This window comes from Ovis aries, chromosome 15 (genome assembly GCF_016772045.2).
Source record: "Ovis aries strain OAR_USU_Benz2616 breed Rambouillet chromosome 15, ARS-UI_Ramb_v3.0, whole genome shotgun sequence".
In the NCBI taxonomy this organism is placed as follows: Eukaryota; Metazoa; Chordata; class Mammalia; order Artiodactyla; family Bovidae; genus Ovis; species Ovis aries.
This window is the reverse complement of record NC_056068.1, coordinates 52,103,578-52,124,061: the sequence shown is the minus strand read 5'-3', so window position 1 is coordinate 52,124,061 and position 20,484 is coordinate 52,103,578. Positions and strand designations below refer to the sequence as shown.

The 20,484-nt window shown below is 46.1% G+C and overlaps 1 protein-coding gene across 1 annotated transcript; it reads right to left on the bottom strand.

Moving 5' to 3' along the window:
* Nucleotides 1-1,567: 1,567 nt before the first annotated feature.
* On the bottom strand, nucleotides 1,568-14,137 carry DNAJB13 (DnaJ heat shock protein family (Hsp40) member B13). The gene is made up of 8 exons (XM_004016312.5): nucleotides 14,017-14,137; nucleotides 10,019-10,122; nucleotides 8,816-8,977; nucleotides 5,490-5,647; nucleotides 4,338-4,451; nucleotides 2,860-2,973; nucleotides 2,500-2,576; nucleotides 1,568-1,907 (listed from the first exon to the last, which is right to left on the bottom strand). The coding sequence occupies exons 1-8, from the start codon at nucleotides 14,082-14,084 to the stop codon at nucleotides 1,754-1,756; spliced, it is 951 nt and encodes a 316-aa protein (XP_004016361.1). The 5' UTR covers nucleotides 14,085-14,137; the 3' UTR covers nucleotides 1,568-1,753.
* Nucleotides 14,138-20,484: the final 6,347 nt, after the last annotated feature.

Sequence of the window (20,484 nt, the reverse complement as noted above, 5' to 3'; positions counted from 1 at the left end):
GTAGGAACACTGACCAGCATACCAGTAGGCCGCAGTAGCTCCTCCCTCGCTGCCTGCACCAGACATGCAGCACTGAAGACCACACTGACCTAATAACAATCTCCTAAATGGCTCTCAGCAGGCCTGAAACCAGGCTTCCCTGAGAATCACCACAAGGCAGAGGTTAGGAGCAGGCCCTGCTGCTGGCCTAGAGGAGAGCTAGACTGCCAGAGTTTCACCGGGCAGGTCCTCACCCACTCGCTGTCAAACCAGGGCATCTAGTACCATCTCTCCACCTAGGTCCTGCCTCACGGCAGAGTCTGCTCCACTCCTCTGGTTTCCACTCATAACCTAACCCTGTTCAGCTCAGAAGTAAGGTGTGGAATCCTCGGCCTGCAAGATAGGGATCATAAATAGCTTCAAAGAGGTGAAGCAATTTGCCCAAAGGCACACAGCTGGCAAGAACTCCTGGGGGTGTACCTAACTCCAAAGCCCACATTATTTAATGAACCGTGGGTCAGATTCTACATCTCAAGGTCTGCGGCTTTCTCCCTGATGGTTTGAAATGGCTTAAGCTAATATGATATTTTGAATGGTGGAATCGAAGCAATATCTATTCTACGGGGCCCTCTTTTGGCCCACCTCTTTGTTTTTTTTGGGGGGAGGGGCTGCACTGCGAGGCTTATGGGATCTTAGTCCCCCAACCAGGGATTGAACCCTCACTGTTGACCACTGGACCACCAGGGAATTCCCTCTGGTGTCTCTTAAGTCATTCCATGTAAGTGTCCACCCTCTCTGTCATAAGCTTGAATCTCTCCTAGCCCAAGCCCAGACTTCAGTGAGGGGTGCCTCCCCGGGCACAGAAGGCAGACTGGGGAAGCAGGTGTGGTCTGCACAAGCCCAGGTGGGCCTGGAGGCTGGCACTCCCATAGGCCATATTGGCAGCAATGCTGTAACCCTGATACCTATGCCATGAGTTCACCAAGCACCTTCACATCAGTGAGCAGCCTGAGGAGGCTTAGGGGTTCTGCCTTACCAGCAAGATGGATAATAATGTCCAAAGGGGCAGGGGCAGGATTAGAAGCAGAGCCCAGTTCTAAGAACCTGCCTAGTTCTAGCTCAGGACCCACTGCACAGAACCAGCAATGGAGACTGGCAAGGCAGAAACCTAAGCCATTTCTGGCACTGTGTCCTTTGCGCTGCCTCTAAGCAGAGTGAAGTTGTGAGAAGTGGCCTTCAAGGTTCTGATGTAGCTTTGCCACTGAGCCCTGTGTGACCTGGGACAAGTGTTTTGCTCTCTGTGCTTCAGTTTTCCTGAGTACACTGTGACTATATCACACTAGAGACTGCCCTTCCAGAGAGTTTGTGTCATGAGAAATAGATCTGGGGACCCTCAGAGATGATGCCTCACTGCACCTCACTATCAAGGTGGGAGCACAGAGGCTCTGAACCCTCAGAGACCTGGCCAGGCTCACATAGGATGGGGTCCCAGCTCCTCAATTTCTTGGGCCCCGCCCTTGCCTCTGCTCCACGAGAAGGGCTGTATAAAGCTCTTCTCCATCTAACACATAACTCTCCTGGGTGTAGCTGGAGGATAGGAAATAAAACTTTATTGTGTCAGTTCAAAAGTCCCATGCCATCCAGTCCTCATGTCCTGTCTGTGCAGTGGGCAGGCTCCCCTGCACACCCTGAGGCTGGGTAGGGGTGGGATCAGGCCCCGCTCACCTTCCCCTCCCCCTGCTCAGCCTCCAGCCCACCCTAGTTACGAATTACGTTATGTCAGCAACGCCTGGCGCAGCATCTGCTTCTTCTGGGGTGTGAGGCGGGTGGGGAACTGGATGTCGAAGTAAATGAAGAGGTCCCCCTTCTTGGTGGGGTCCTCCGGCAGTGGCATCCCCTCCCCTGGCACCTTCTTGAAGTACTTGGGGCTGAGATAGGGGAAGATGAAAGAAGGGAACTCAGAGGGCACGAGAGCCAGACATCTGCCCCTGCTCACATAACCTCAGGCATGCAGCAGTCACCAGCTTCTAGAACCAGTGGCAGGGGAGAGGAGACTGGCTTGTTCCAGACAGCTTGCTCCCTGGAAATCCATTTACACTGAGTCTGTGATTCCAGAGGATTCCAGGAATCTCATTTAGATGGAAACCAGGACAAGGAGGGAAGGAAAGTGAGCAGACCCTGGGTTGGAGTGGGGAGTGCTTGGTTGCCAAGCTTCCCACACAGAGGACTGGGGAAGGGGCTTGGGGGATGCATCTCAGAGTTCTGGAAATTTTAGAGGATGAGGACAACAGGGATTTCCTAACAATGGGGGCCTCTAGCCTCCACGATGACTTCATACAAGTGAAAAAGGCACTCCATTTGTCAAATAAATGCAGCCCACAGCTTGGCCAGAATGGGGGCTGGATTTCGATCCCTCTCACCCCCTTGAACTGGGTGCCACCTGAACAACTGTACCAGGCAAGCCTCTAAGGACCAGGAAGCCCTTCTCCCGTCTACTGGGGCCCAAGTAAATAGACTCACTGGACTATGTCATTGATGGGGATGTTGAGCAGACGGTCATCTAGGGTCTTCACCTCTACGGTGCAGCAGGTCAGAGCCTAGGGGACATGAAGGCCAAAAGTGGGAGTGGTCGCTATGTCCATTTTGTTTGGAAGATACTTTATGAGACTATCTGATGCCAGGCTCTAAGCTGGACCTCAAGGAGACAAAAGGATGTTCAAGGACTAACAGGTGAGTGAACTGAGCAATTACCTGCCTTCCGGAGTTCACAGTCTGGGAGAAAAGAGTGACATTGATATATGTTATGATAGAGGGAGGTAAAGGGGTTGGTGGAGCCCAGGTGATCTGCCCACCCTTTGCTCCTCCACTGTGCCCACTCACCTTGCCCAAGGGGATGGAGTTCATAAAAAACAGGTTGTCATTCTCCCTGCGGAAGCGAGGGTGTAGCTTCTCTTTTACAATGAAGATAATGTCGGCTGGGATGATGTTGGGACCCTGGGCAGGGGAGGCCAAGGGGTGACATGGACTAATTGGCTATGGACCTTGGCCAAGTTCCTTTCTCTATTGTCTCCAAATCTTCATCTGAACAACAAGGAGATTAGACCAGTTTTTCTGGAAGGGCCTTTCCATTTTGGCCTTAGAAAGAAACCTACCCCAATGACTACACACACCCACTCCCTGCCCATCACCCTCCCCTTGCCATTACTCTGCAGCCCAAGTAGATCAACACAGCTGGAGGGCAGCATACTGGGTTGGGGTCAGAGTATTGCCTGCAAGACTGTCCTGCCAAGCTTCATGAAGCCCCAGAACTCTGCTGGAACTCCTGTGGGAGTTCAACAGAGGAACAGAGGAATCAGACTGGCCCCTACCCACCAGGGTTTCCAGTCTGGGGGAAGCAGGGACACAGTGAATCCTCAAGACTGAGATAAAGGGAACCCAGCGGTGGCAGCTCAGAGAGAGGTCAGGGAAGGCTGCCTACAGAGGGGAGCTTTAGAATTGGGTGGTTTTTTTTTTTTTAATTTAATTTAATTGGCTGTGATGGATCTTGGTTTTGTGACATGTGGAATCTAGTTCCCTGACCAGGGATGGAACCTGGACCCCCTGCACTGGGAATGCAGAGTACTAGCCACTAGACCACTAGGGAAGTCCTAGAGGTAGGTCTTGAAGTGGGTTTTCAGAAGTAGGTGTTTCATAAGTGAGAAAGGCAAGAGATATGGGCAGAGGAATTCATCTCTCTGGCTCCAAAAATACCATCATTCCTTCTCTTTTCAGAATTTGAGGAATCAGCACACTTTGGACAATAATTTTATATTCTTATTTAAATAAGTAATTTAAAATTATTATAAATAAATGGCTTCTGAGTAGCTCCTACAATTGAGCTTTACTCAGAGAAACACACAAGAAAATCAGGAAGGGTACTTCCCTACGGTCCAATGTCCAAGATTCCACATTCCCAGTGCAGGGTCATGGGTTTGATTCTTGCTCAGGGAACTAGATCCCACATGCTGCAACTAAGACCTAGCACAGCCAAATAAGTAAATAATTTTTTGAAAAGAAAATCAGAGCATTGATGTTAGGACTGGGATCTTCTTTCAGCTCTGGTGCTCTTGCCCTGGGCAAGTCCCTTCTCTCTCTGGGCCTGTTTCTCACTCTGCAAAATGAGGAGAAGTCCTGGGTGACCCACTCACCGAGGCACTGTGGGAGGCTCTGTCCCTCAGAAGAGGCAATAGGGATCAGCTCATCTCCCCTGCAGACTGGTCTCCCTTCCAGACAAGGGCTCCCAGGGGCCTCCTTCCTCCTCAGTCTTCCCATCACATGAACCCAGGTAACTGACCTTAGACAGCTTTCCCAACCCTCACCTGGTCCCCTTCCTTCTCAAAGGTGATACGTGTGCCCTGCCTCCAACCAGGCTTTACATCGATAGTGAGGATCTTGTCTTTGATGGTAGAGGAGTACCCATCCTCGTTCAGCACCTGTAGCGAGATGATGGGGAAGGAGGTAGGCTCAGGATTTCCCAGCTGGCTTTAACACACGTGAAAGATGCTCCATGGGATCTGTGTGCAGCTCAGTCCTCCAGCACTGGGAGAACCTGTCTGAGCCATCCCTACTCCCATCCTATTCCACTGGAATCAAGAACTTATGATTCCAGGATGGCAGGATATGTCATAGGGTTGGGGCCTGAGGTGCCAAGCATTCCCCATGAGTTGATCAAGGTCACAACTCCAGCCCTAGAAATTACGTGGTCTTAGTGACTGACAGACACACGGTGAACTCGCACTGACTTGCTGTCCCACCCCAGAGGCTCTGACCTGGAGCCTCTGGCAGATCTCTTAATCCCAAAGGGAAAAAAACGGAGGGCAACATGTCTTGGCCTCTCCCAAAGCATTCCTCTATCGTCCATCTATTTCCCAGTCACATGCCCAGTTGGGTGCCCTCCCTCCATGGAAAGCATGGCTGCGGCTGGCATCTCCTCTGCTGGGCAGATGTGTGAGGGGTCTTGCTTGGGTGCCTAGCACAGGGCTGGACCAAGGGACAGGGGCCAGGATGGGGTCTGGGACCTGAGGCACTTGAGGGTCTTCTTCAACCAGTCCCCTTCGGAAACATGCCATGGCCCACCCTCCATGCCCACATGGCTCCTTCTTACTCCTGAGGCGAACACCCAGAAGAAACCTGCAGGGGACTGGCAGGAAACACCCAGAGGTCAGAATTCACAGGAGACTACTCCCGTCCAGAGCCTTCCCACTTCCCTCAGGGATGGGGCTGAGCTGAGAAGGGAAAGAGTTGGTCCCCAGTAGGAAAGCACACAGAGGGGATTCCTACAGGAGGAAAGAGCCATGCTAAAACCCTCAACTGTCCCTTCCAAACTTCAGATTCTAGAATTCAACCATCCTAGGGCTCCAAATCTAAGATTCTATGCTTCTGTGAGACCATAGCTGAGGTCTCCACTTAGGATCAGGGAGGAGGTGACCAGTAGGGTTGGAGGGGATAGAAGATGGCTCCCAAGTACTCACCCTTCGGGAGATCTTAATTTTCTTGGTGCAGCCAAAAAATAGGTCCTCCAGGGACAGGTAGAGGTCTCGTTCGATTGGAGGATCCTGTTTCTTGACCCCTCGGCCCCGGAGCCCCCCAAATTTCAAGTCTACCTCGTTTCCTTCTGGATCAAAAAACTCTGCAGGAGGTGGGGAGAGGTGAGGAGTAAGAGAAATTATGTCCAGAAACTCAGATTCACAGACTATCCCTCACCTCTTCAGTCCCCAAGTGTAACACCTAGCCCCCCATTCCCACTTCACAGACTTGAGGCCTGTTTGGCCAGGCTTGTGTGCTGCCCTTGTAATAGGGAAGCACCTTTGAATTCTATTACAAGGTAATCACTAAATGGATATTGCTTATAAGCTTAAATTATACATAAAGGCCCATCTCTGGGAAAAGGAAATGGCTACCCACTTTAGTATTCTTGCCTGGGAAATCCCACAGACAGAGGAGCCTGGTGGGCTACAGTCCATGGGGTTGCAAAGAGTCAGATACAACTTAGCAACTAAACAACTGGGAACCCCGCCTCCCAGGTGATGAACATTAAGCTAAAATGCCTTTGCTCCGCTCACAGGAGACATGCTGACCAGGCTCACCTATGAATGACTGAAGGGAGGAAGAAATGAATACATCCTCTTCTAAGGCTGAGTGAAACTAGATGTTTGACTTTCAGTTCAGTTCAGTCGCTCAGTCATGTCTGACTCTTTGCCACCCCGTGAACTGCAGCACGCCAGTCCTCCCTGTCCATCACCAACTCCCAGAGTTTACCCAGATTCATGTCCACTGAGTCAGTGATGCCATCCAACCATCTCATCCTCTGTTGTCCCCTTCTCCTCCTGCCCCCAATCTTTCCCAGCATCAGCTCTTCTCAGCAGGTGGCCAAGGTATTGGAGTTTCAGCTTCAACATCAGTCCTTCCAATGAACACCCAGGACTGATCTCCTTTAGGATGGACTGGTTGGATCTCCTTGCAGTCCAAGGGACTCTCAAGAGTCTTCTCCAACACCACAGTTCAAAAGCATCAATTCTTCGGCGCTCAGCTTTCTTTATAGTCCAACTCTCACATCCATACATGACCAGTGGAAAAACCATACCTTTGACTAGATGGACCTTTGTTGACAAAGTAATGTCTCTGCTTTTTAATATGCTAAGTTGGTCATAACTTTCCTTCCAAGGAGTAAGCGTCTTTTAATTTCATGGCTGCAGTCACCATCTGCAGTGATTTTGGAGCCCAGAAAAATAAAGTCAGCCACTGTTTCCACTGTTTCCCCACCTATTTTCGATGAAGTGGTGGGATTGGATGCCATGATCTTAGTTTTTTGAATGTTGAGCTTTAGGCCAACTTTTTCACTCTCCTCTTTCACTTTCATCAAGAGGCTCTTTAGTTCTTCTTTACTTTCTGCCATAAGGGTGGTGTCATCTGCATATCTGAGGTTATTGATATTTCTCCCAGCAATCTTGATTCCAGCTTGTGCTTCTTCCAGCCCAGCGTTTCTCATGATGTACTCTGCGTAGAAGTTAAATAAGCATGGTGACAATATACAGCCTTGACGTACTCCTTTTCCTATTTGGAACCAGTCTGTTGTTCCATGTCCAGTTCTAACTGTTGCTTCCTGACCCGCATAAAGGTTTCTCAAGAGGCAGGTCAGGTGGTCTGGTATTCCCATCTGCTTCAGAATTTTCCACAGTTTGTTTGATCCACACAGTCAAAGGCTTTGACATAGTCATGTTTGACTTCACTCCTCCCCTTTTAGTTTAAAGGAAGGCTGAATTCTAACTCAGGCAAGATGGTTCTTTGGCACAATGGGTCCCACCATCTTCTTAGTCTCCTGACTTTGCAAATAAAGTTGCTATTCCTTGACCTAACAACCCATCTGTTAATTTATTGGCCTGTCCTGAAGTGAGCAGTACAAGCTTGGACTCAGTAAATCCTCAATTGCAGATCCAAAGATAATCATCTCTTGAGGCTCTCCACCGCTTCATCCTCCTCTTTAGACTCCCTTCACCCACACTTCCCTATCTCCCATCCCCCCCTCCCCTCCCCCAACTCTGGGCAAGTGCTCCTCAACTCTGGCTGCCTCAGGAGTGGGAGGAGTGTCCTCTGGTGGCAGTGGTTGGTAGAGCCAGAAATGACGTGTTAGCTTCCGTGGAAGACGGGTCACAGCATACAGTCCTCCCTACCCTCCCCCAGACTTCATTTCTCCTCACTATTCAGCCCAGCTCAAGACCACTACAGATCTCAGACTCAAGTTCCTATAAAGTCAGCAGCTGAGATCCGGGAGAGGCAGGGTTAATCACTAACCAGTTAGAGAGGTCACCAATATGTCCCCAAACTCCTCTTTCCTCAACTTCTTCTACCCCTGCCCAGCTCTGTGCTGTACAATGGAATCTTATATGCAACTATTAAAATAAATAAGGTAGATCTGTATGTAATATAATGTATAATAAGAGAATCTCTAAGATAAAAGTGAAAAAAATCAGTGTAAACAGTGTGGTCCCATTTTCTTAACAAGATGAAAGGCTGTGTGAAAATAAATCTAAACTCATAAATGCACAGAGTATTTCTAGAAGGATACATAAACTGTAACAGTGAGTGGCTACTTCTGGGGGAAGGAATGGAGGGCTGAAATTTATTTCTTTTTCAATAAATAGGGTTTTTAAAATATATATATATATGGGGCTTTCCAGGTGGCTCAGTGATAAAGTGGAGAAGGCAATGGCACCCCACTCCAGTACTCTTGCCTGGAAAATCCCATGGATGGAGGAGCCTGGTAGGCTTCAGTCTATGGGGTCCCTAAGAGTTGGACACAACTGAACGTCTTCACTTTCACTTTTCACTTTCATGCATTTGGGAAGGAAATGGCAACCCACTCCAGTGTTCTTGCCTGGAGAATCCCAGGGACAGGGGAGCCTGGTGGGCTGCTGTCTATGGGGTCGCACAGAGTCGGACATGACTGAAGCAACTTAGCAGCAGCAGCAGTGATAAAGAATCCACCTGCCAATACAGGAGACAACAGGAGGTGTGAGTTTGATCCCTGGATCAGGAAGATCCCCTGGAGAAGGAAATGGCAACCCATGCCAGTATTCTTGCCTGGGAAATCCTGTGGACATAGAAGCCTGATGGGCTACAGTCCACAGGGTCATGGTTGGACACGACTTAGCGACTGAGCATGGATGACTCTCTCTCTATATATATATTTTATGACTATATATATATTTCTTAAAGTAAACAAAACTACTCAAAGAAAAGCATCTTCTACAGCTATATCCTTCCCTAGTAAGGCAGAGGGGCAGGCAGGGCCTCTTACCGTTAAAGGGGTTATCTCCTCCAAAGAACTCATGGAAAACCTTTTCTGGGTTGCCATGGAAGACGTAACCAGTTGTCCATGGGGTCTGCGATCCAAACTCCAGAGGAATTCCGCCCTTCAGACCCTCCTCTCCAAACTTGTCATAGATGCCTCTTTTCACAGCTGTGGATATGCGTCACCTTGACAAGGGGCCAGCATGGGGGCTAAGAGAGCTGGAGGGCTGGGAAGCCAGAGGATATGGGGCAGAGTGGAAGAAGCAGGGTGAAAACAGACTTATTTCTAAAGTGGCCATGGTCTGGAAGTCTTTAGAGGGAGACACTAGAAGTTAGGGATTTAATTTCACCCTGGGTGGACCTACGTATGGCCCCATAGCCCAGAGGAGAGATGAGAAAAACTAAAACTTGCTGGGGAGGGTTGGGGATTGGAGAAGAAACCAGGAGACTGAGGGTCGGGCTATTGAGCTGGCGTTTGGTTTAACTCAGTCATTACAGCTACTGTCTTATGTGGGTAAATACAGTCCTAGTGCCTTGAGCCTGTAGGATATAAGAAGTCAAGAGCTGCCAAATTCTAGAGCTTGGAAATCCAAAGTCCTGAAAACCTGGGGCTGGGGAAACTTTAGTGATCTTCTGGCCACTCTTCTGCACAGTATCCACACAGCCTCCAGGACAGTGTTTAGGGAACCCACGTGGGCACTGCACCCCACAGAGGCGAGGATCTCTTTCCCCAGGCTTCAGGTTGCCATAGCAGAGAGAGATTTCCCAATCACAGACCTCTCTCTGTCCCTTGGTACTTATGCTGTCCTCAGGGAGAGAGAGATTTGGCTTCTTGGCACTCTGGGAATAACTGGGTATGTCTGCCTCAGCCTTAGCCTTCTTCCCTGGGCAGCAAGGATCTCACTTTGCACCCCTGCAGGGGACAGGTGAGGCCTGGGCGGTGTTGGGGAGCCCCTGCCCCGGGCCCTGCACTGCTGAGACTCGGGAAGCAGGTCAGCCTAATCTGGGGGCTCTCCACACCATGTCCTCTACCTTAGCTTGTGTCTACTTTGCTTAGATTCTGGGCCGGGAAGAGGAATGCTTGCTCTCCATTGGGCCCCCTCAGAAAGCCTGACACTCTTCTGAGTAAGCAATGACATTGAAGGAATGACATTGAAGGCGGGGGCGGTTTGCAGAGGAGCCACCCTCACGCTCAGCCCCAGTCACTCACGGTCACTCAGCACATCGTAGGCCTCTGCTATTTGCCTGAATGTCTCCACTGCACCTGGCTCAATGGATCTCAGCGGGTGGTTCTTAAGGGCAAGTTTCCGGTACCTAGAGAAGAAGGATTAATACCTTGAGGCACAGTCCAAGGCTCAGAGCTGGCTCTGCTGTCAGCTGCCTGCCATTTGTACAGAACCTGAAGTGGAAAAGCTGAGTATCTTTGGCTCCAAGTTTTCCTTTGACCCTTACACCCCTGTTCCAATGAAAACTCACACTGGCTTTTCGTTCTAGATAATGCTTTCTTTTTGCCTCTTCATTTCCACAACTATTGCAGAACTATGTCTTCCTATTTCCAGTCCCCCCCACCCCAACCCGCCCCCGACTCCAGTTTATTCTGTGTGCTGCCACCAGTTTGATTTCTCTCTTTTTGGTTAACTCGCCCTTTTAAGATGCTCCCTGACCAAGTCACTCTCTGCCTGAACCCTTCACTGGTTCCTCCTTTGTCTTTTTTTTTTTTCCTTCAAGGAGTCAGGATTCAAATCTCATCCAGCTCCAGAGTTTCTCTCTTTTTAAAACAACAAAAACATTTTTTAAAATATTTATCTGGCTGTACTGGCATGAGAAATCTTTAATCTTCATTTCGGCATTTGAGATCTTTTAAATGATGCTTTCAAACTCTCAGTTGCAACATGTAGGATCTAGTTCCCTGACCAGGGATCAAACCTGGGCCCCCTGCATTAGAAGTGTGGAGTCTTAGCCACTGGACCACTAGAGAAGTCCCATAAAAACTCAAAAAAATTTTTTTTGGCCATACTGCACAGACCAGGGATTAAACCCAGGCCATGGCAGTGAAAGCGCTGAATCCTAATCACTAGGCCACCAAGGAAATCCCCGCCCTTTGAATTTAGTGTAAAACCCGAATGTCTCTAAGATTCGACTCCTCCTTCTCACTCCGCCCTTCTCACTCACTCCCCTTCCTTGCTGCCACAGCCTCTCTGGTTCTTCTCTCCAGGCTCTGCACTCTGCACGCTGCACTGCTGATGCCTTCAATACTCTCCTGCTTTTACCCGGAATGATCAACCCTCTCCAGCCCCCTTCATCTCCTCCTGGCAAATATTTATTCATCTTTCCACATTCAACTCAGGGGTCCGCTCCTCAAGGATGCCTTCCCTGACTGCAGCCTCCATTCTAGATTAGATTTCCTTTCCAGCAGCGCCAGTGCCTTTGATGCTGGTATTTAGCACACAGTGCTCCCGCTGTTTGATGGGCCTGTGAGTGAGTCCCTTCAGCTGCTGTGTCCAGTTCTGCGTCCTCAGTGCCTCTCACCAAGTGCAATGAGTGAATGAGCGACATGAACTCACCATTCCACAAGGCAGCCCCTTTTGCTGTGGGACCGCTCTGACTCTTGAGTAACACTTTTCTCTTCCTGAGCTGGGTCTGCTGTTCTGCAACTCTGTCTCCATCCACAAGGGTCACAGTTCTGATCTGGGGCCTTACAGATAGAATCTGCTCCACCTTGAAGGACTTGAAGGCAATTGTCACAGCCTCCCTGAAAGTCCCAAATCAGCCCTTCTCACTTGCAAAGGTTGTAGTTAAGTATGAGAATTGCAATAAAACTCTAACAGTGAGTAAAAGTAATGAGGTTTGAGAAGAGTTCAGCTTCTCATATAAACTTGAGGGATTTTAAGATGATTCTTGGGGCACCTGCTTTCCTGAGTGGGAGAGAAAGGGGTGAAGTCACAGCCTAGAAGTGGCAGCCTAAAATGAATAAGAACTTAATAGCTGGGTGATTATGAATCACTTTGGTACTTTACTTCATTATATGTTTAGTCTTTTGGGTGTGCGTGTGTGTCAAAATCTAGGTACTCCCATAACGGAGTGTCTCAAACAAGTGATTCACGCTTTAAGGGTTGTTTCAGGGAAGAAGGGTTAAAAACTGTCATTTAGAACATAAATTGTCTTTTTAATCACTCTTTATAAGACATGGTTTCAGATGCAAATGACTGCTCTGCATTTTCATCTCATTATCTCATATAATTCTATTTCAGTACCACAACAACTTTTTTTTTTTTTCAAGAGATGGGAAGACTGAGGTTCAGAAAGGTTAAGTAATTTGCCCAGATCCTACAGCTAACAGGTAAGAGAACCTAGGTTCAGACCTCACTCTTTCTAATGCTTCAGTCAGTTCAATTCAGTCGCTCAGTCATGCCCGGCTCTTTGCGACCCCATGAACCGAAGCACGCCAGGCCTCCCTGTCCATCACCAACTCTCGGAGTCCACCCAAACTCATGTCCATTGAGTCGGTGATGCTATCCAACCATCTTACCCTTTGTCGTCCCCTTCTCTTCCTGCCCTCAATCTTTCCCAGCATCAGGGTCTTTTCAAATGAGTCAGTTCTTCCCATCAGGTGGCCAAAGTATTGGAGTTTCAGCTTCAACATCAGTCCTTCCAATGAATATTCAAGACTGATTTTGTTTAGGATGGACTGGTTGGATCTCCTTGCAGTCCAAGTGACTCTCAAGAGTCTTCTCCAAAACCACAGTTCAAAAGCATTAATTCTTCTGCGCTCAGCTTTCTTTATAGTCCAACTCTCACATCCATACATGACTACTAGAATAACCATACCTCTGACTAGACGGACCTTTGTTGGCAAAGTAATATCTCTGCTTTTTAATATGCTGCCGAGGTTGGTCATAGGTTTCCTTCCAAGGAGCAAGCATCCTTTAATTTCATGGCTGTAGTCACCATCTGCAGTGATTTGGGAGCCCCCCAAAATAAAGTCTCTCACTGTTTCCATTGTTTCCCCATGGAAACAATGCTTCTAATGCTTAGGTTATCTTTCTGCTTTCCAACTGCGCTTTCTCCTTGTGACATTTCCCTAGACACGTTTCACTGGCCAACCAAATGTTATGAACGGTGGATGACATCACAGACTATCCTGAATTGTTCTCTAATTGATTCATGAGTTTGTGTCTTATTTCTCAACCACTGTAGACTCTCTCCAGTTAGCTCACTGAGATCCCTTACTGGATGTGATCCATGGTAGGCAACAATAGTAGGCAAGGTGACTGAATATTCACTCTGCTGGTTACTAGGCAAATGGTCCTGGGATAATAATGGTACCTGCTGCTCAGGCTGTTGTGAGGATTAAATGAAATGATAGAAGGTTCTCAGAACAGCATCTGCACAGTTCAATGGAGTGTAGCTATTGTCACTAGTCCATGAAATTATCCTAGATTCCTCCCTTTTTCTTTACCCCTCAATGATCCAATTAATAACTAAGTCCATTCTCTCTTCTCTCTCCAGCTCACTGCCCTGCTTCAAGCCTCATCTTTTTGCCTTGATTATTGTGACAGCCACTGAAGGGGTCTCTCTCTTTCTAATATAGCTTCCACATGCCCTGTATGTCCCCTTTAGTAACATTCATCAAGCTTACTGTGACTTATTCAACATCTGTATTCATCAACAAAATTAAGCTGCACGTCTGATTCACAGTAGTATCTCCAGCTGCTGAGACCACACTGAACCCACATAATACTCACCAAAAAACATTTTTTCAGAAAAATCTTCTGATTCCTGCCCCGGATTTCTCAGAAATACTACAAAGTCCCCGAGACTTGATGGAACTATTCAGAGATGGGATTTATTCAATATCAAAATCCCACGTGACAGCAGAATAAAATTTGTAACATATCTGGCCAGGTCACTCTCCCGTTCGCAATCATGTGGGTCTCTACAATATTAAGGGTAAAGTCTCCTTTGTTCTCACTTTATTTCTAGGAAGACCATGGTACCCAGGAGAACAGACAGGGCATAGAGGGTAAGGGATGATGAATTGGGAACCCTGATCCAACCCAAAGCCAGGATGAGGGTGTGCAAGAAGTAAGAGAAGGAACATGGTTTACCTTGCCTGCCCTAAACTGTGCTAGAAAGTTCAGTTTGGAAGAGATGAGGGTGAGGCCTGTCCCAGCACAACCCAAAAGCTTTGCTCCTGCCCCAACTTACGCATTCTTGATCTGAGCATCTTCTGAATTGCGAGTGATCTGGAGCACAGAGTAATAATCCTGGCCCATGGCTGGCCGGTTGTCAGTCGGTGGATAGTCCTGACTCCAGTGGCAGGTCTGTTAGTCTGCATTCCTTGGTTGCTCCTGACAACCGCACAGGGGCACTCTGGGAGTTGTAGTCCTTCCTTCCTAAGCAAACCCCCTTCTCACCTGTGCCTGTAGAGGAGGGATTGAGAGAACTAGGACTGACTCTGTGAGCCTGATAAGAAACCAGGGTTTTTAGGGAGAGTAGAAATCAGTTTTAATTAAGTTTTCAGAGCAAACAGATTTGGCTTTTTTTTTTTTTTTTACTTTATTTTGCTTTACAATACTGTATTGGTTTTGCCATACATTGACATGAATCAGCCACAGGTTTATTTTAGAATGTTTTCAGATTTTCAGAAAAGGTGTGAAGATAGCATTCTCGTATGCCCCACACCAGGCTTCCCTTATCATAAACACATTACACAAGAATGGTACATTTGTCAGAAATAATAACCCATATCCATACATAATCTATGGGGGCTTCCCAGGTGGTGCCAGTGGTGAGAATCCATCCACAAACGAAGATGACACAAGAGAGGCGGGTTCAATCCCTGGGTCAGGGATTCCTATTCCTCTGGAGTAGGAAATGGCATCCCACTCCAGTACTCTTGCCTGGAAATTTTACATGGGCAGAGAAGCCTGGTAGGTTACAGTCCACGGGGTCGCAAAAAGTCAGACATAACTGAGCGACTGAGCACATACATAATCTATAACTCCATACTTTATTCAGATTTCCTAGTTTTCACCCTAGTGGAAAAAACCCTAGGTTTTTTTTTTTTTTTTTTCCTGTTCCAGGATCTGATCCAGGAAATAACATTACAATTACTTGTCATGTTTCCTTAGGCTCCTCTTATTTACAGCTATTTCTCAAAATTTCCATGTTTTTGATGACTTTGACAGTTTGAGAGTATTGATCAGGTATTTTGTGGAATGTCCCTCATTTGGATTTGTTTGATGATTTTCTTATGATTTCGACTGGGGTTGGGGTGCTTTTGGAAGGAAGACCACACAGGTAAAGTGCTATCCTCATCACATCAGGTCAAAGGTGTGTACCATCACAACTTATCGCCGAAGACATTGACCTTCCTTGATCACCTGCTGAGGCAGTGTTTCTCAGGTTTACCCGTTTCTGGCTTGTACTCTTTGGAAGGAAGAGTACATAACCCACCGTTAAAGAGTGGGGAGTTCCATTGCACCTCCTTGAGGGCAGCAGTGCCGTTTTCCTCTCAGTCACCCACACCCAGCCACCAAGCTCAGACCGTTTCACCTCCTAGACACCTCTCGAGCTCCTGCTCCGCTTGTCCTTCTCCTAGCCATGGCCTTGCTTTGGCTTTCTTCTCTCAGCAAGGCCACCACGACTTCCTCCCTGTCCTGCCACCTTGCCTCTACCCTGCCAAGACCTCACTCCACTGACTGCCCAGTTAATCCAAGCTGTTCATCCTGGCACACACTCTGTGATCGGCCCCCTCGTACTTGCTCTTACCTCTCACACCCACCTGTAGCACCAGCAATTGCCCAACTAACCATTCTCTCTCTCATACTCACCTGTGCTGCCACCTCTGCTCAGACCCTCCCCACCACACCCACCACGGACCCTGGCTTCAACCCAGATATTTTTTTCTTATGAAATAGTCTGTGTGCACAAGAGTAGCATTAGAGCATTTGTTATTGAAGGACAGTTGCCCCTGTGTTCCCCTCCCTACTTAGCCCTCTCTTACTCTATTATTATTGAGTTGGCCAGTAAGTCTGTTCAGGTTTTTCCAAATCATTGAAGAGAAAAACTAGAATGAACTTTTTGGCCAACCCAGTACTATGCATCTATGCAAATAGCATGTTGGTGCATGTGTATGACATCTTCATAGTGGCTCTTTAGCACTCACTGCTGATCCTGAATATTTGGGCATGTGTGTCAACTCTGCAAGATAATGTCAGTTTTCTGATGTGGAGATTCTAATTTATAATGGCAATGTAGTAGTATATGTGCGCTCCTTTTTGCTCCACATTCTCACAATTCTTGGTGTCAAAGTTTTAAATGTTTGCTGATATAGGTGTGAAATAGCATCTCACTGTGGATTTTAATTTGCATTTCTTGGTGGAGGTCTTTTCATTTTTATTGCCAATTTTTTTCTTCGTTGTGAAGTGCCTATTTACATCTTTTGTCCACTGTCTTTCTGGGCTGTCCTTTTTTAGAAAATTGACTTTTTACTCTTTATGTTTTATGTTTCTTTGTTGATAATATAAAATACAAACCCCTTCCACCTTGGAGCTTGTCTTTTTACCGTTTTTTTTTTTTTTTAATGGGGTCAAATTTATCAATCTGTTTCTTTTGGGTTATCCTTTCTGTGTCTAGTTTAAGAAATATTCCCTATACAAGGTCATAAAGATCTTCACCTATATATTCTTCCAAAAGTCCATTTGACTTTTAAATCTTTAATCCACTTAGAACTTATTTTTCTATATATGGTTCCATGTAGGTTTTTTTCTTTTTGATATCCCATTGTTCCAGAACCATTCATTCAACAGTCTGTTGTTTTCCCACAAGTCTGTATGACTGCCGTGTTAAGTACAGAAATCACCTAAATGTATGGTTTGTATCTGGACTACTGCTGTGGCTCCATGGGTCTGTCCCTGAGTCAGCACCTCGCTACAGCCCTTCCTCTTCTCCTCCTTCTTCCTCAGGGGTAATTTCTCTAGATACTTAGCCTCCTATTCCTCTCAAAGGGAAGTGTGTTATTAAGAAAGGAACTAATACCAGTCATACAGGGAAAGAGAGGTGCTACATTTTAAGACTCATCTCTCATTGTGGATGGAAATTCTTGATCGTTCCCTGATGACATTTCGGATACTAATGACGAAAGAACTCTCCTGGGTCCTCTGAAGCCACTACTACTACTGCCTCAAAGTATTATAGAACTTTCGTGTTGTCTGAGGCAAAAGATCTATTTTAGGTATATTTGGAAGTGACAAAACACACTTTTGGAATTGGGTCAAAGGACAGAGAAATCAGCTAGAAATCTAAGACGTAAAGGATAGCTGTTGGGGGAGTTGAGTGGTCAGAGTGACCATATCTTGATGTTGCTGAGCTCACATGGCATCTGGGTGACTTGAAGGAGGTGTACTTAGTGGCCCCAAGTTTAATTTTACTTGAATAAATGGGAGTATTACTTCCACCACTGAGTTGGTGCGAAAATATTACATAAAACTACACAAAAGCATGTATCACATGGAAGATGTTCCCTTAGCTCTGATGCAGCAGAATCAGAGCCAAATCCTGTTAGCGACTGGTTTTATGACCTTAAAACAATCATTGCTTAGCTATAGTTGTCTGCTTGTAAAATGAACATACAAACATACATACAAACAAATATACATCATTGTCTGCTTGTAAAATGAAAATGTGGAATTACTCTTTATATTTTTTGCATTTCTGAGCTTTCTCATGGATTTAATTTGCATTTTTATTTAACTACTAATATTGAACATTGTTTCTTGGGTACTGGCCATTTGTTTTACCTTTTTTTTTTCTGGTTATGCAGCTTGTGGGATCTTAGTTCCACAACCAGGGATCAAACCTGGGCTCCTACAGTGAAAGCACTAAATTCTAACCACTGGACTGCCAGGGAATTCCCTGTTTTACTCTTATTACAAAAAAAAAAAAAAATGTTATTAAACTCAGAGGGTTGGGGGAAGGCTTTGCTTTATCTGGGACTGGCTGAATGGAGAGGAAGAAGGAGACTCTAGAGGAACACCAGCTATGCAAGAGCTGTGGTGAAAGGGAAGGAGATGACCTGGGTGGGTGGAAAATTGGTTACTCACAGTGGTATTGAGCAAATGTGAATATACCGAGAATTATGAGAGCCAAGCTTCTCATTTTTGGAGAAAGGAGGTATATATAGAGAAGGTGGAGTTGGATTGGAATTGGTGACATCAGTGTGAACTCATGATTTTTAATATATATAGAATGATGGATGTAGAGACAGGTGTATAGATGTACTATCTTCTGATAGGGCCTAGAAGCAATAATACCCCAGGAGTAAAGAGCATATTATTGCCCAGATCTTGATTTCTGAATACAATTATCCACTAAAAGAAACCAGAGCTATTTAGACAAATGACTGATTCCAGGCCTGGAGTGGGAAATGATAACTTGAGGCTTGACTATCTTATGGGGCTAGAGAATGTGCAGCAGCTCAAAGAAGGATGGAAAAATGTTAAAAGGACACAAGATACAGCTTGGAGGAGCCCCCACTGGCCCAAATGGGACAATCTAAATATCAAAATAAATCACAGTATAATTATAATGGATTATAATCACAGTATAATTATAATGGATTATAATCTATAGAATAAAAAATGAATCTATGAGTTATTTATAATAATATATCTATGACAAATGAATGAGTGAATGAACAAATAAATCAGGGAGAAGGGAAAGTTCTTCCTTACAGTAGCATGCTGATTATAAATGTAAAGAGAATAATGGAATTAGAAAACCACCATTTGGCAATTATCATAGGAATAACTGATTCAGACAGAAATCATTAAAGAATGCTAAACCTAGTTGTTTCAGTTTTACAAGATTGTTGAGGAATAGGATATTTATATAGTTTCAAAGTAGTTCTCCCTCAAATACTTATTAAATTTGCTGTGGAGAAATCTCATAGATATAATTTTAATTGACTTAACTTTATCTGACTAAAATAAAAAGGATGGACAAAAACAAGAGTTGGCAAGGACATGGGAAAAAAAAAAAACCCTTACATTGGTGGGAATGTAAAATGGTGCCGCCACTTTGGAAAATAGTTGGCAGTTTCTCAAAACATTAAACCTCGAGTTACCATATGACCAAGCAGTTCCATTGTTAAGTATATACCCAATAGAACACAGCAGCACTATTCATAATAGCTAAAAAACGTAAACAACCCAAATGTCTATCATCTGATGAGTGGATTAAAACACTGTAGTATATCCATATAATGGTGTATTAGGGCAACTAGTGGCAGAATAATTTTAGGAGACAATTTTAAAGCTGCAGGCAAGAGTAGAGATTGACTGTTGTCTGTGAGGATGAACATGGGAAGTACAAGTGGAGGAGGTGGACCATCCACAGTACTTGATGACTGATTGGCTGTGCATTGTAAGAAAAGATAAAGGAGTCAGAATGACTTCAGACATTCTAGACTTGCAGTACCTTGATCAGAGATAGGGACCACTGGGAGATGAGCACAGAGAAGGCAATGGCAACCCACTCCAGTACTCTTGCCTGGAAAATCCCATGGACGGAGGAGCCTGGTAGGCTGCGGTCCATGGAGTCACTAAGAGTCAGGCACGACTGAGTGACTTCACTTTCACTTTTCACTTTCATGCATTGGAGAAGGAAATGGCAACCCACTCCAGTATTCTTGCCTGGAGAATCCCAGGAACAGAGGAGCCTAGTGGGCTGCTGTCTATGGGGTCACACAGAGTTGGACACGACTGAAGTGACTTAGCAGGGTTCTCTAGAGAAACAGAGCCAATAAGATATGTTTGTGTGCATATAGAGAGATTTATTTTAAGGAATTGGCTCATGCAATTATGGAGGCTTAAAGAATCTGATTTTGGGGGGCTCCAAAATCACTGCAGATGGTGACTGCAGCCATGAAATTAAAAGACGCTTACTCCTTGGAAAGAAAGTTATGACCAACCTAGACAGCATATTAAAAAAGCAGAGACATTACTTTGCCAACCAAGGCCCATCTAGTCAAGGCTATGGTTTTTCCAGTGGTCATGTATGGATGTGAGAGTTGGACTGTGAAGAAAGCTGAGTGCCGAAGAATTGATGCTTTTGAACTGTGGTGTTGGAGAAGACTCTTGAGAGTCCCTTGGACTGCAAGGAGATCCAACCAGTCCATCCTAAAGGAGATCAGTCTTGGGTGTTCATTGGAAGGACTGATGCTGAAGCTGAAACTCCAATACTTTGGCCACCTGGTGCAAAGAGTTGACTCATTTGAAAAGACCCTGATGCTGGGAGGGATTGGGGGCAGGAGGAGAAGGGGACGACAGAGGATGAGATGGCTGGATGGCATCACTGACTCAATGGACGTGAGTATGAGTTTTCTGGGAGTTGGTGATGGACAGGGAGGCCTGGTGTGCTGTGATTCATGGGGTCACAAAGAATCAGACATGACTGAGCGACTGAACTGAACTGAAAAAGTTCAAAATCTGCAGGACAGGTCTGCAGTGCAGTAGGAGACCCAGGGAAGAGTTGCAGTTCAAATCCACAGGCAATCCACTGGCAGAATTCCTTCTTGCTTGGTGGAAGTCAGTCTTTCTCTATTAGGGCCTTCAACTGATTGGATGAAGCCTTATATTACGGACAGCAATCTGCTTTACTCAAAGTTCACTG